Raw genomic sequence first — 13948 nt, 5'->3', positions numbered from 1 at the left:
GTTAATTAAATTCACAGAAGTTAAACTTAAGTACGCTACTTCTTCCTCCCTTTGATCTTCCTCCCATTTGGTAATTCTTCGGCACGTTGTATTAACGTCCTTGTGCTAGGTGCTGTGAATAGAGATCTACCTTCCTTTCGCTTGTTCCGTGATTGATTGCGTCGTACAGGTTCGGCTTTGTCCTCCAATAATGAAAGAACCTGATCAACCAATGCATTTTGTGGCCCACAGACAATGTCTAACATCAACTCCATCTTGTATAATCTAAGGATTTCCTATAGAAGATTTACGAGACGAGTTAGGAGTAATAACCGTTACAGTGATATATGTTCCAATTTACGCATGATATATGCCGAAAAGTTTATTAAAGTCACCTTGTTCCATTCATCAAGAGCACGGCCTTCGGTCCAACTCTCCATGAACTTAATAACGTAGATGCCACAATCAGAGCTACAGGCAAGTAAAACATTTATGCTATCGGGATTACACGAATTTTACATAAGGTATGCCGCATGTTAAAAAAACAAAAAGGAAAAAAAAGGTGAGCTGTATTTTCGTCTCACTTGTTCGGCTGCTTTGGAACACTGACATAAGAACGAGACGGGCCGTCTGTAGTCCGCACATATGCGGAAATTGCAACTCTAGCCATGTCCTCAAGCAGTCTCCCCTTGAAATCAAGCAACGATATAGTCGAATAATGTGCTATAGAATAAGCTATTACAATTCTCTAGCGAAAAAAGGAATATAATATGTTACCACATATGCATCGAGTTTATCCCATTCATCAATAGGCGGTACATAATGCAAATTGTCGATCATCACTAGGCGCTTCGCATTCACCTCAAACGCATACACCTACCAATGGCCTCTCCAACAGTTAGGAATTAACCACTGCAGCAAACAACACAAAAGATAGCATATGTCTCTTTTAAAAAAAAAACAATTCAACTAACTCAACCATGGAAGAACGAGAACATCATCGAATCAAATGAAAGTCACAACAAAATACTAAAACCACAGTTTATTGATCATGAAGACACATGATGCTTTAGGCAAATAATTACTGGGTCTAGGAGATCGACCCAATCAATTATAAACAACACAATCAGCAAAGAAGATTACATTTAATCAACGCAACAACATGCCACACCCGAAGATCAATATATACAGATCAAAACAACCATCATGATAGGTAGAAAAAGTAACCATCCGTTTCACGTGAATTATATAATAGATATTTGATTCCGAAGCCTGCTTTGAACAACATATACACATATTCTTAAACCAAAGGTCCACATAGTGAGCGAAAACTACTACGCTATTTAAACCAAAATTTTGCAAATCTTCCCGCGCTAAGATTATTTCAATATCAAATATCTAGAACAACAGCTTGTTATGCACATTCCGGCGAATTGAAATTACAACAATTGATTTCTTCACTATGAAAAATCAAACAACAAACAAGATTCATCGCATGTAATTCCAGTAACAACAGAAACAATTATAATCACAAAACAAAATTCTTCTCACTAACCTCCGGTTGTTTAACAACGATACTTGCGATGGAAAATACAGGGGCGACTAGTGCAGAATTTCTAACCACAAACTAACCGGCAAGTGCACCGGGTCGTACCAAGTAATACCTCAGGTGAGTGAGGGTCGATCCCACGAGGATTGATAGATCAAGCAACAATAATTGAGTGATAGGCTTAGTCAGGCAAACAGAAAGTAGTGTTTGAATGTTCAAGAAGCATTAAACAATCGTTCAGAAATTAAAATAGTAAAGTAAATGAGTTGGGAATAAAATATGGAGAAGACAGTTAAGGTTTCAGAGTTATCTATTTTTTCCGGATTAACTTTTCTTACTAACTATTTTAATCATGTAGGATTTAATTGATGGCAAACTATATGTGACTAGACCCTAATTCCTTGGACCTTTCTAGTCTCCTCTAAAATTCATGAACAGCCAATTCCTTGGTCAATTAATTCCAATTAGAGGGTGATGATCAAATTACAGTTTATATGCCACGAAAACTCTAATGACCCAAAAATAAAAGGATTATATATCACATATCCTGTTAAATCCAGATAATTAAAATTTAGGAGAATATGTTTTCAAGCTGTTGTTCAAGTAAAGAGCTTTTCCAAGTTATACAAGAACTCAAATAGAAAATGGGTCATACTTTCGTTCCACCCAAATTCATAAGATAAAGAGCGAAAACAATTCTTAAATTGTAAATCCAAATATGAATTAAAATAGAAAAAACAATAAAATCAATCCATACAAATAGACAGAGCTCCTAACCTTAACAATGGAGGTTTAGTTGCTCATGGTAAAGAGTGAAAACTAGGATTGTAAATTGGAATGGAATAATGTTGTGTTGGAATCACCCTGTTGGAATCCCTTTTTATTTCTAATCCTAATTAATTTAAAATCTATTATCTAAAACTTCAAATAATATCTTTTCCTAAAAATAATATTTGAATTTAAATTAGAATTAATTAACAAGTCTTCAGTTGATGGGTGGGGACCACTTGTTTTGTCCATTCTGCAGCTTCTAATCTGTGTTTTCTGGGCTGAAAACTGAGTCAAAACAGCCTAGAAATCGCCCCCAGCGTTTTTCTGCGTTTTTTGCACGTGGCGCATGTCACGCATACGCGTCGATGGTCTTCTTCGGGTGTCACGCGCACGCGTCAGTCACGCGTACGCGTCGCTGTGAAAATCTTCAAATCACGCATACGCGTCAGTCACGCGCACGCGTTGCCATAGAAAGCTCCAAATCACGCGCACGCGTCAGTCATGTGTACGCGTCTCTCCTCGCTGCCATCTCCTTTTGTTCTTGTGCTGCAGAAACTCCATCAATCCAGCCGAATGCTACCTAAAATAAACAAAATCGCAAAAGACTCAAAGTAGCATCCATATTGGCTAAAAGATAATTAATTATTTATTAAAGATAGGAAAGATGCTCACGCATCAGCGACCACACTGAGTGCTGCCGGCGTTGGAAGAGGAGCGCGTTGGAGGGTGAAACGCAAGGTCTGGTCGTGCCGAAGGTGGGTGAGACTCGGTGGTTTGGAACGGCGCTGGGGAAGGGTGAGCCGCGGTGTTCCGGTACGGCGCTGAGGGTGGGTGACCTGGGGTGTTCCGGTACGGTGATACTGCAGGGTGAGCCGCACGGGTGTCTGGTACGCCGATGACAAAGGCCGAGCTGTGGGAGTTTGGTCGGTGGGAGGCTGGGCGCGAGAGAGGCTCGGCCCTGATGCCAGGTTCCAAACCACGCGCAGTGGGATGTTCAACTTCGAACGGTTTTGTGAGTAAGGTTACCGTCAGTAAAAAAATGGAGATTGGAAAAAAAATTAGGATTAGGGATTATGTGGTGGTGGTGTTACCATGGTACAAAGAGTTTAGGAAAGAAACGAAGAATTATTTAGAAAAGTATTATTTTTATTATTCATATTTCTCATTTGTGATTACAAGGTTCTTACCAATATATAGACCAACAATATGCTAAGAGTACACTCGTTATGGAATAATATCCTCATAAATTACATTGATTTTTTTCTAATCCTCTTTGATATTTTCCTGATTTTGTTCCCTAATTATGATATTCTAATACTCCCCCTCAAGGTGAGTAGTGGGATCACCAATACTCAGCTTGGTTAGAACTTTAGCAAGGACTTGTCTTGAAACTACTTTAGTAAGAATATCAGCCAACTGATCTTCTGATCTCACAAATGGAAGCTCAATAATGTCATTTTCAATTTTTTCTTTGATAAAGTGTCGATCCACCTCAACATGTTTTGTTCTATCATGTTGTACGGGATTCTCTGAAATGCTGATTGTGGCTTTGTTGTCACATTTCAACTGGCTTGGCAATTGTGGTGGAAACCCAATCTCAGACATTAATTTTCTTATCCACAATACTTCAGTGATGCCTTTAACGATCCCTCAAAATTCTGCCTCTGCACTTGAAAGATATACAACTTTCTGCTTCTTGCTTTTCCAAGTTACCAGGTTGCCTCCAACAAGTGTAAAGTAACCAGCTGTTGATCTTCTATCATTTGGGTTGCCTGCCCAATCTGCATCGGTGTATGTCTCAACCTTCAAATGGCCATTCCTTTTGAAAATGATTCCACTTCCTGGAGCTCCCTTCAAATATTGAACTATCCTCATGGCAGCTTCCATATGATCTTCTTGTGGCTTATACATAAACTGACTTACCATTCCCACAGCATAAGCTATGTCAGGCCGAGTCTGTGATAAGTAAATTAGTTTTCCAACCAGTCGCTGGTACCTTTCCTTATCTTCTAGGGTGGCACCTTCTACTATCTTCAACTTGTGATTAACTTGTATGTGCGTATCTATTGGTTTGCAATCCACTATTTCTATTTCTGCCAGAAGGTCCAAGATGTACTTTCTTTGGGAGATAAAGATTCCTTTGCTGGATCGTAGAACCTCTATTCCTAAGAAATATTTTAGTCTTCCCAAATCCTTCATTTCGAAGTCTGTAAATAGGTTCCTTCTCAATTTTTCAATTTTTTCAGCATCACTTCCTGTTATGATCATATCATCCACATAGATTATTAGGCAAGTGATTAAATCTCCCCGTTTTTTCAAAAAAAGGGTATGATCAGAGTTACTTTGCTTGTACCCATACCTTTTCATGGCAACAGTAAATCTTCCAAACCAGGCACGTGGAGATTGTTTAAGTCCATAAAGAGCCTTCTTTAACCGGCAAACTTCATGTTTTCTAAATCCTGTTGAGAAACCTGGAGGAGCTTCCATGTACACTTCTTCTTTCAACTCTCCATGCAAGAAAGCATTCTTGATGTCAAATTGATGGAGTGGCCAATCTTCATTTGCTGCTATTGAAAACAACACCCTGATAGTATTAATCTTTGCAACTGGTGAAAAAGTTTCAGTGTAGTCGATACCATAGGTCTGTGTATAACCTTTGGCCACCAACCTTGCCTTGTACCGTTCAATAGTGCCATCTGCCTTATGTTTAATGGTGAAAACCCATTTGCACCCGACTGGCTTTTTTCCTGTCGGTAGGATACACTTTTCCCAAGTTCCGTTCTTCTCTAGGGCTTCCATTTCTGTATTCATGGCTTTTCGCCATTCAGCTTTCTCATTGGCTTCTCGGACAGTTCTTGGAATGTCTTCTATTAAGAGTCTGGCAGAAAAAGCCTTTGCAACATCTATTATTCTTTCTCTAGCCACTCTTATCGGGTATCTTGAGTTACTGAGAACATGTTCTGGTGAGTACCGATCAGGAGGCATCCCTCTGTTTCTTCTTGGAAGAAGAATAAAGGTATTGGGCTCTAGTTCTTCATGTTCCAGTACTATACTGTTATTGTTAGTGGCCTCATTAAAAACAGGGAGTAAATTATCAAATTGACAATTACTTACCTCTTGTCTGACATTCTCAAAAGGACTCTCACTGGTTGTATGTACCGAGTTGTTTTCTACGTTGAGTGAAGTATGCTCGGTGGCTCCATCTACTTGCTCTATTTGAACAGTTTCTGGGCAACAAAGGTTATTTAGCCAACTTGGTGGTTCATTATTGTTCTCCCCCTGAATGCCATGTTGGCGGCTGAAGTAAAATTCGGATTCTAAAAAATCACAATCCATGGTCACATGAATACGACGAGTGATTGGATTGTAGCACCTATACTCCTTTTGGTGTGTAACATACCCAACGAAAATACATTTTTCTGCACAAGAATCAAGTTTAGTTCTATTGGTTTTGGGAATATGAACAAAGACGGAACATCCAAATACTCGAGGTGGTAAGGTTAGAATAGGCGGGATTGTAGTTTGAGTAGCCAAGACTTGTAAATAGGCAGAGGTCCCTATAGCTTCAGGCCAAAAAATTTTTAGAACTTGTGCATCAAAAAGCATGGCTCGGGTCATCTCAAGTAACTTACGATTTCGCCGCTCAGTCACACCATTTTTTTGGGGTGTATTTGGGCAGGAAGTTTGATGAATAAGACCATTTTTCATAAAAAAATCGCGCATTGATTGGTTTATATATTCTCCACCATTATCTAAGCGAAGTACTTAGATTTTCTTGTTGAATTGAGTTTGAATCATTTGGTAGAAAGCAAAGAACTTATCAGGTACTTCAGATTTATGTTTTAAAAAATATACCAAATTCATGCGAGAGAAATCATCCACAAATAACACAAAATATTGAAAATTATTATGGGAAATAGGAGCTAGATCTCACACATCTGAGTGTATTAGAGAAAAAATGGAATTGACTCTAGTGTTGGTTGGAGGAAAAGAAACTCTGTGACTTTTTGCACGAATACAAGTTTCGCATTTGAGGGGTTCAGTACTACTTGTAAAAAGACTAGGAAATAGTAACTTGAGGTACAGAAATGAAGGATGTCCGAGACGCATGGGCCATAACCAAAGTTGCCTAGTAACCGTTCTGTGAGCAAGCATGACATGACCCTAGTGTGCTACTTCATCAACGTAGTAAAGGCCTTCTCGTTCAGTACCATGCCCAATGATCTCCTTCGTAAGAATGTCCTGTAAAAGACAAAAGGTAGAGTACATTACCACACAATTTAGTTCCTTTGTTACTTGGCTAACAGACAATAATTTTGATAATAATGCAGGGACATAGAGGCAATTTTTTAATTTCAATTTTTCTGAAAAAATAATGGAGCCTCCTCCTTTAACATCAATTAATTTTCCACTAGCTGTTTCAATATGGGCTTTTGAGGGCATAGTTAAGCTGTTAAAATCATGAAGATTATGAGTCATAGTATCGTAAGCCCCACAATCGAAAATCCATTCATTTATCTTTTTAATTGGATTTTAATTATGGGTCTCCCCTTTATATTGAGTCGCGGCGGTCTGGGCTGAACAGCCAAGGACTTCAGTAGTCCTTGACTTGCTTCCTCTCTTCGCCACTGCTGCTGGTGACCTCTTACAGTGGTGGCTCCCTTACTCTAATTTTTTGATGACTTGGAATTGTTTTTCTACCAATCTGAGTAACCCACAATCTTAAAGCAGTTTTCTTTGGTGTGTTTCTTCTTTCTTCTTCCACCAATTGCTTTTTCCATCAGAGTTGCCCATAATGAATAATTATATCCGTTTAGTTTAAAACTAATTGACAAATTGTTAGAATTGGTTTGTGATGATCGCATGCCAAAACTATTGCATGGCATATTTGCAATTTGTAATGTGAATTCGTCAGAATTTTGAATCCTAGAACCTAATTCTGCTCTGATACCATGTTACCATGGTACAAAGAGTTTAAGAAAAAAAAAAACGAAGAATTATTTAGAAAAGTATTATTTTTATTATTCATATTTTTCATCTGTGATTACAATGTTCTTACCAACATAGTAGCTAGAATATCGATTTAACTCTTAAAATCTTTCGATATTACGATTTTAAATGAATTTATCGATTTTACGAAATTTGTACTAAGTCTGACGATTTTACGATTTAAATCTTGTTAAGATTTTACGTTTTACGTTTTTTATTTACTTTTTCGATTTCACGTAAAATCTCGATTTTTTCTACCTTGCTTACCAATATATAGACCAACAATACGCTAAGAATACACTCGTTATGGAATAATATCCTAATAAATTACATCGATTTTTTTTCTAATACTCTTTGATATTTTCCTAATTTTATTTCCTAATTATGGTATTCTAATAGGTGGTTATCACAAAAATGAACAGCACTTTTGGAATTAGGATAAATATGAGTAATTTTGATTTTTAATTCATATTAGACTAAATAAACAATCCATTGTACATATTGTATATATACCTATTAATTTTCTAGCCGAATTAAAAAAAAAATCCATTTTTAGGAGCAGACTGAGTTGAGAGTTGAGACGCTAGTGGTTGACTGGTTGTATACAATTTTTTCCCTCCATTTTTCCAAGTACGGTTTTCTTCTCTGGCTTTCGTTAAGCAAGGGTTTAGGGGACGGTTTGATCCATCGAACGGCAATATAACTTAACCGACACCATCAACGAATGAGATTTACGGGGCGCCACGTTTTTGTCTTGATCCAAGAATTGATGGCGATATCTATTGATTTCTTCTCCCAAGTTAAACTATTATTTAAAATAATTATAATTTGATAAAATATGATTTTTGTAAGACTTATTTAGTATTTAGAAAATAGATATTTTCATCTCTTCAGTAAATTTATTTTTTAATTCATTTTTACACGAATGCCAAAGAGAATTATAATTTTTTTTAAATTAAGATTACTTTTAAAAAATTAATTATCATTTCTTTATTTTGTAAGTCATTTTGTCACCAATTAAATTTTTTAAAATAGAAAATGATAGTCTACTCCTTCCACCGTTCCACGTTGCGCCTCAACGTTTCTCGCTCACACCAGGTTGTTTTTGCTTTTACCATTTTCCCTATTTCTTCTAACTAGAATAAGTTCGAAAAAGATAATAATAATAATAATAATAATAATAATAATAATAGGTTTATACAATATTGGAATACGAATTGTTTGATCACTTGAGTTTTTTTCGTAAAATATCTTTTATTATATATAATGTAAAATATTATTATTTCAAAAATTTGAATTAAAAGTTTCTTAGTCAAAATATTGTTATATTTATAAATAGATTTTTTTATATATTTTAACGTAAAAATTAAAAGAATTTTATATAGATAATTATATTATTTCATCAGTAAAATAATTAATTTTTAAATATACTGTTTAAAATATTATTTAAATTCATAAATCTAGTTAGAAAAAATGCACAAAATTTTTTATATTGTATCAAAATTAAAGTCTTATCATTATTATACATATTTAATTTATAAAAAATTATTATAAATATATTATTATCTATTAATACCTATCACCACTAATAATAATAATAATAATAATAATAATAATAATAGCTAAATTGACAAAACAGCTAAAGAAAAGAACACATCAAATTAATAGTGCTTGAGATCTGTTCACAAAGCACAATCACATGCCATAAATAAACCGAGTGGTGCCAGAAAAATTTTCAGTAAAATTATTCTTACTTCTGTAGTTCTGCTTGTTCCCATATATATTCTTCATCGGAAAAAGGATATTCAGATCCACAACTATTTCTCACTAAACCCAGTTTCTGTAACTTCTATCCATTCACAGTTTTTTTTTTTTTTTTGTTATTATTATTGTCATATCCTTCCCATATTTCTCAGTATTGCAGATTAATCAAGATCACGTGTTGTACGTTGTGAGCATTGTCCATTTTGAGAGAGAAAATTGTTACCTTTCATCACCACTGCAGAAAAAGACATTTCTTCGTTGTGAATTTTGAGTATCTTGCACAACCTGTGGGTACAATTTGATACGGGTATGTGATGTTATTGATGCAATTGCTTTCTTTTCTTTTTTGTTTCTGGAAACTTCTCTTCAATTTTAGGGGTAGTTGAATTGCTTGTTTAATTGAGTTGTTTAGGATTTAAGCCTGGATCTGTGTTTGATGTGTGTGAATTTTCCTTGAACATGCTCTGTTTCAGTATTTGATTATTTATGTTCTGGCCATGCCTTGATCTGGGTTTGTATAAGGGAACACCCGTATTCCGTGTTGTTTGTTTGATTCAGAATTACTATAATATGAATTTGTATTATTCTTGTATACTGAATACTATCTAGATACTTGTTCTGTTGCTTATTAATAAGTAGGGTGTAAATATGATCTTGATTTTATTATAACTTTAATAATGTGTAGAGTATTATAGGCACTTTGTGTCTAGTGATTTAATTTCTTTGGTCTTAAAAATTATAACTATAGTATTTAAATTTATGATTTAGTGGAATTTAATCTGTTGTTTAATTGGAAATATATAAGCAGTTTGAGTTGGGTGCTAATGAGAAATATGAATTGTGATCAACACTGTTTTTCTTCTACAACTGCTTTATATAGGAAAATAGCAATAGACATTAGTATCTTGATCAAACCATTTTGGATATGCATTTTTCAGTTTTCAGTTTTTCAGTTTTTTTCTTTTTCTTTTGTTTTTTTATTCATTTGTTTGTTATCAGTTATCTTGAGCAGGCCACTAGTTTTGTATTGCGGAGTCTCTAATAGAAGTTAATCTTCATATGGACAGGTATATTTTAAAGAAGTGAAAAATTTGGAGACTGAGAAATTCGGCATGTTCAGATTATCTCCTCGGAGGAATCAAAGATCGAAAGGCTTCAAGGTGAAGCATGCTCTACAACTAATCCTCTTGCTTGGCATTTGTATCTGGTTGGTTTACCAAATCAAACATTCCCATGAGAATAAAGGATCCAAAGGCGAAAACCCGAAAATCAATAGTGATTTGAAATTAGGGAGGAAGGATCCCCGTCCTCGTGTGGAGGAAACTTCAGTGATCGATGCGAGGCACAAGGAGGAGGATGACGAGGAGGAAGAAAACAAGCATGAGGAGCAAACCAAACTGGATGATGTTAACGGTGTGGAAGATGAAGCCCTGATGCAAAAGAATGAGATAAGTAGCAGTGAAGAGAATTCAGAGAATGGACAGGATTCAGTGGACAAAGAGAATGAAGAGAGTTCTGAAAACGACGGGACTCACATGGAAAGTGTGCAGCATAATATGGAGGAGGACAATACGGAGAGGGAGCATGGAGAGGATGATAAAAATGACACGGAGGAGAACAAAGAAAGTGGAGAAACTATAGAGAAGGGTGTACAGGAGAATGAAGAGACAGAAGATAACGGGAACGAAGCAATCAACCAGAGTGAAACAGAAGTGAATGAACTTGAGCAGAATAATGAGCAAGATGGTAAAGAAAAGGAGGAGAGAAATGAAATTGAAGCCGAGAAAGAAGAGCATGATAATAAGATTCAGGAAGAGACTTCATCTGAAAATCTGGTTCAAGATGGAGGCATGAAAGAAGAGGAGGAGCGTAGAGAACAACAATATGCTGGAGATAATGCCTCGAGTGCTGTAGACCATAAGTCAGAAGATGTCTTTGATGAAACTTCTAACAAGGCAGAAAAATTTGACAAAAGGGAAAACAATGAATTTGAGTCAGAGTCTGAGAAAAGTGGCTCCGAAAATACTGAAGTGACTGATTCCACTGTGACAACAGACAGCCAAGAAAATGATGGCGAGAATGAGGCAAATACAGAGAATGATTCCCAGAAGAGTTCTATTTCGGAATCAGGCGAGCAACAAGAAGTTCAGCATAACTTCAAGAATGAGTCTACAGATGAGACTGACACATCTTTCATCACTGAGAAACATAACGAAACATCAGAAAACTCAGACTCCAAGGTAGAGGACTCCAGCATGCAAAAATCATTGCCGGATTCCGAAAATGCTAACTCAGATACTGCAGCAGATGAGACCGGTTCCAGTTCAAAATCTTCCTCAGAAACTCTTGATAATGATGCAAAAAATGGAGAATTTCAGGACAGTGCTAACAATAGTTCTGTTGTGAACGAAAATTCCAACACCAATTCTGTCCAAGAAGAAGCACAAGAGAATGTTCAATCATCCAAAACATCAGAATCTGATAACAAAGATTCAAACCTAGAAGGGGAACTCACTACCACTGATACTAAATCAGAGCAGAAAAAGGACAAATCCTCAAACAAAGAAAACAAGACAGATGCAGTGGAAAATGAGAGCGAGAGCAAAAACACTAGCGAAGACAATTCTTCTGATACTACTTCTGATCAAAACAAGGATGATTCTTTGAAATCAGAGAACAACAGTGATGCAAACCAGGATGGCTCAAATGCTGATATAAATGAGAAAGATGCATCATCCAATGCGGAACTGAACGAGAACAAGAATGAGAGTGAAAATGAGAACAAGAATGAGAACGAAAACGAGAATGAGAACAGTGATCGGAGCAAGACGACAAGCGAAAATGATGATGAAGGTTCTCAAAATGAGAAAGAGGAAATTGCACACACTGATGCGGATAGCAATTCCAACTTGCATGAGGATCAAGGAAGTTCTGATCGCGTCGATTTGGGAACTTTGCCGGACACCAATGGGGAAAGCAATCACAGAGATGTTGCTACTGCAGAGTGATAATGCACTGCAATAAAATTAGTTTTATCTTTTTCTTTCTTCTTTTAGTTACAATTAGTTTGTTATCTTTGCTTCTTCTGATCCTCTGCTTTCGTTTTTGGTTGAGCCATGCGCTGTTCTTTAGGTGGTTTATGATATGAAAGTTTTTGGTTCCGTAGGATTAGAACATGAATATTTAGCGTTATAGTTTAAGCTGTATAAATTATATCCTGTTTAACTGAACTGTATTAAATGCAAGCAATAATAGTTACAACTTACTTTGAAACTATTGTGCTCTTTATGCATATTGCATCCTCCAAAAATAGAAGAAAAACGAGAACGAACTTGGATAGTTAATAAAATGGTGGTTACTTTCAGAAAATGTTTTCATGTGAATGTCTGCATGTGAAAATCATACTCATAAGTCATAACTAGGATGCTGCATTGGAAAGAGTATGACATATAGGTCCTTTTGGAGTTGATGAAGTAAATCTCTGAAATATTTTGTGATGGATTTATAAGTGAAAAAAAATAAAAAATAACGTAAATTCATTAAAAAAAGAAAAAATTGCAATCAACTTATTAGGGGGAGAGAGAGAGAGAAGTATACCAAATACATGATTGATAAATAAATTATATAATAGTTTAACAAGATGTTCACATATGCCAGTGTCCTTTTGGTAATTAATTAAAAAAATAGCTCAATCAAATAGCTCAAGTTCAAAAATAATTAATTAAAAAAATATAAACATTTAAAAGATGTTAGTTTTACCTAGTCAATTTTAGAGAAAAGTCGAAAGACGGGAAAAAGATTATGATTGGAAGTGTTCATCTTCAAAGTTTAGTTACATCTTGAAAGTACAAAGTATCATTATTGTATTACAAGTATGAGTGTAATTTTGCTACTCTCAAATTATAAGTCAACTTATATTTGTTTTTTTTTTTAATTGTTTTCGTATTTTTCAATCTAATTAATTTGTCACAAATTTGAGTTATATTTAAAAATTTGTTATTAATTAATAAATTATTATATATAATTATATTATGTATAATAAAAATCAAATCAATTTCTAGTATAAAATATATGTTGAAATACAAATACATATTAAAAATAAATTAAACAACACATATATTAAACATACATAATAGCTAATTTAGTGAATAATTTTTTATATACAGATAACATTTTTGTTATTTTTAATACAACACACATTTATAACAAAATTGAATAAACACCAAATCCGGTCACTGTCCATTCTAAAATAGGATAAAACAATTCCTGTCGAAAAAATAAACCCATCCCAGTTCCTGCCCGTGTCTTCCGTGAGTCATGGCAACCCCTCCGTCATTTCCCCTCGCCAAATTTAACGAAAGAGACCTACGTGACACTTAACGTTGTTGATGTGGACGCCAAGTCACTGTTAAGTGATATGTTGGCGAATGAAGAATGGGTATGGATCAATTTGTCTCTCTACGGGCAATGGTCAGGGGTTGATTTGTCCCTCTTTATCCACAAAAAATGATGTCATTTCATGTACTGCACTGAACCAAAACCTATGTTATTTAGAGGTGATTATTCATCTCAATTGAAACCTCCCACTACTCTTCCAAATCAAATACAAACAACATGACACTATAAGAAAGTTGCTGAAAACCGTCAGATTTACCAGCAGAATTACCAAAAAATCCGCCGGTAAATTTATTACCGTGGAATTTAGCAGTGGACAAATTCAAACAATAAAATCCTCAACTCCGGATTTTTTAGTCCATTGCTAATTATTGACTCTATATTTACACTTATAAATACCCTATCCCTCAGGTATAATTTGAACCTAATCTACTGAAAACCTGTTAAAACCTTTACTAACTTAAGCATCAGAGTCCCTTGCAGGTACCATCCCCCAACTTC

General features: G+C 35.3%; 1 protein-coding gene across 1 annotated transcript; it reads left to right on the top strand.

Moving 5' to 3' along the window:
* Positions 1-8901: 8901 nt before the first annotated feature.
* LOC112720580 (uncharacterized) lies at positions 8902-12325 on the top strand. Its single transcript, XM_025771561.3, has 2 exons — positions 8902-9359; positions 10120-12325. Exon 2 carries the CDS (start codon positions 10165-10167, stop codon positions 12058-12060), a length of 1896 nt encoding a protein of 631 aa, XP_025627346.1. The 5' UTR covers positions 8902-9359; positions 10120-10164; the 3' UTR covers positions 12061-12325.
* The last annotated feature ends 1623 nt before the right edge of the window (positions 12326-13948 follow it).

This window comes from Arachis hypogaea, chromosome 11 (assembly GCF_003086295.3).
Source record: "Arachis hypogaea cultivar Tifrunner chromosome 11, arahy.Tifrunner.gnm2.J5K5, whole genome shotgun sequence".
NCBI classification, from domain to species: Eukaryota; Viridiplantae; Streptophyta; class Magnoliopsida; order Fabales; family Fabaceae; genus Arachis; species Arachis hypogaea.
Note: the sequence above shows the minus strand (reverse complement) of the source record. Positions and strands in the feature narration are given on the sequence as shown.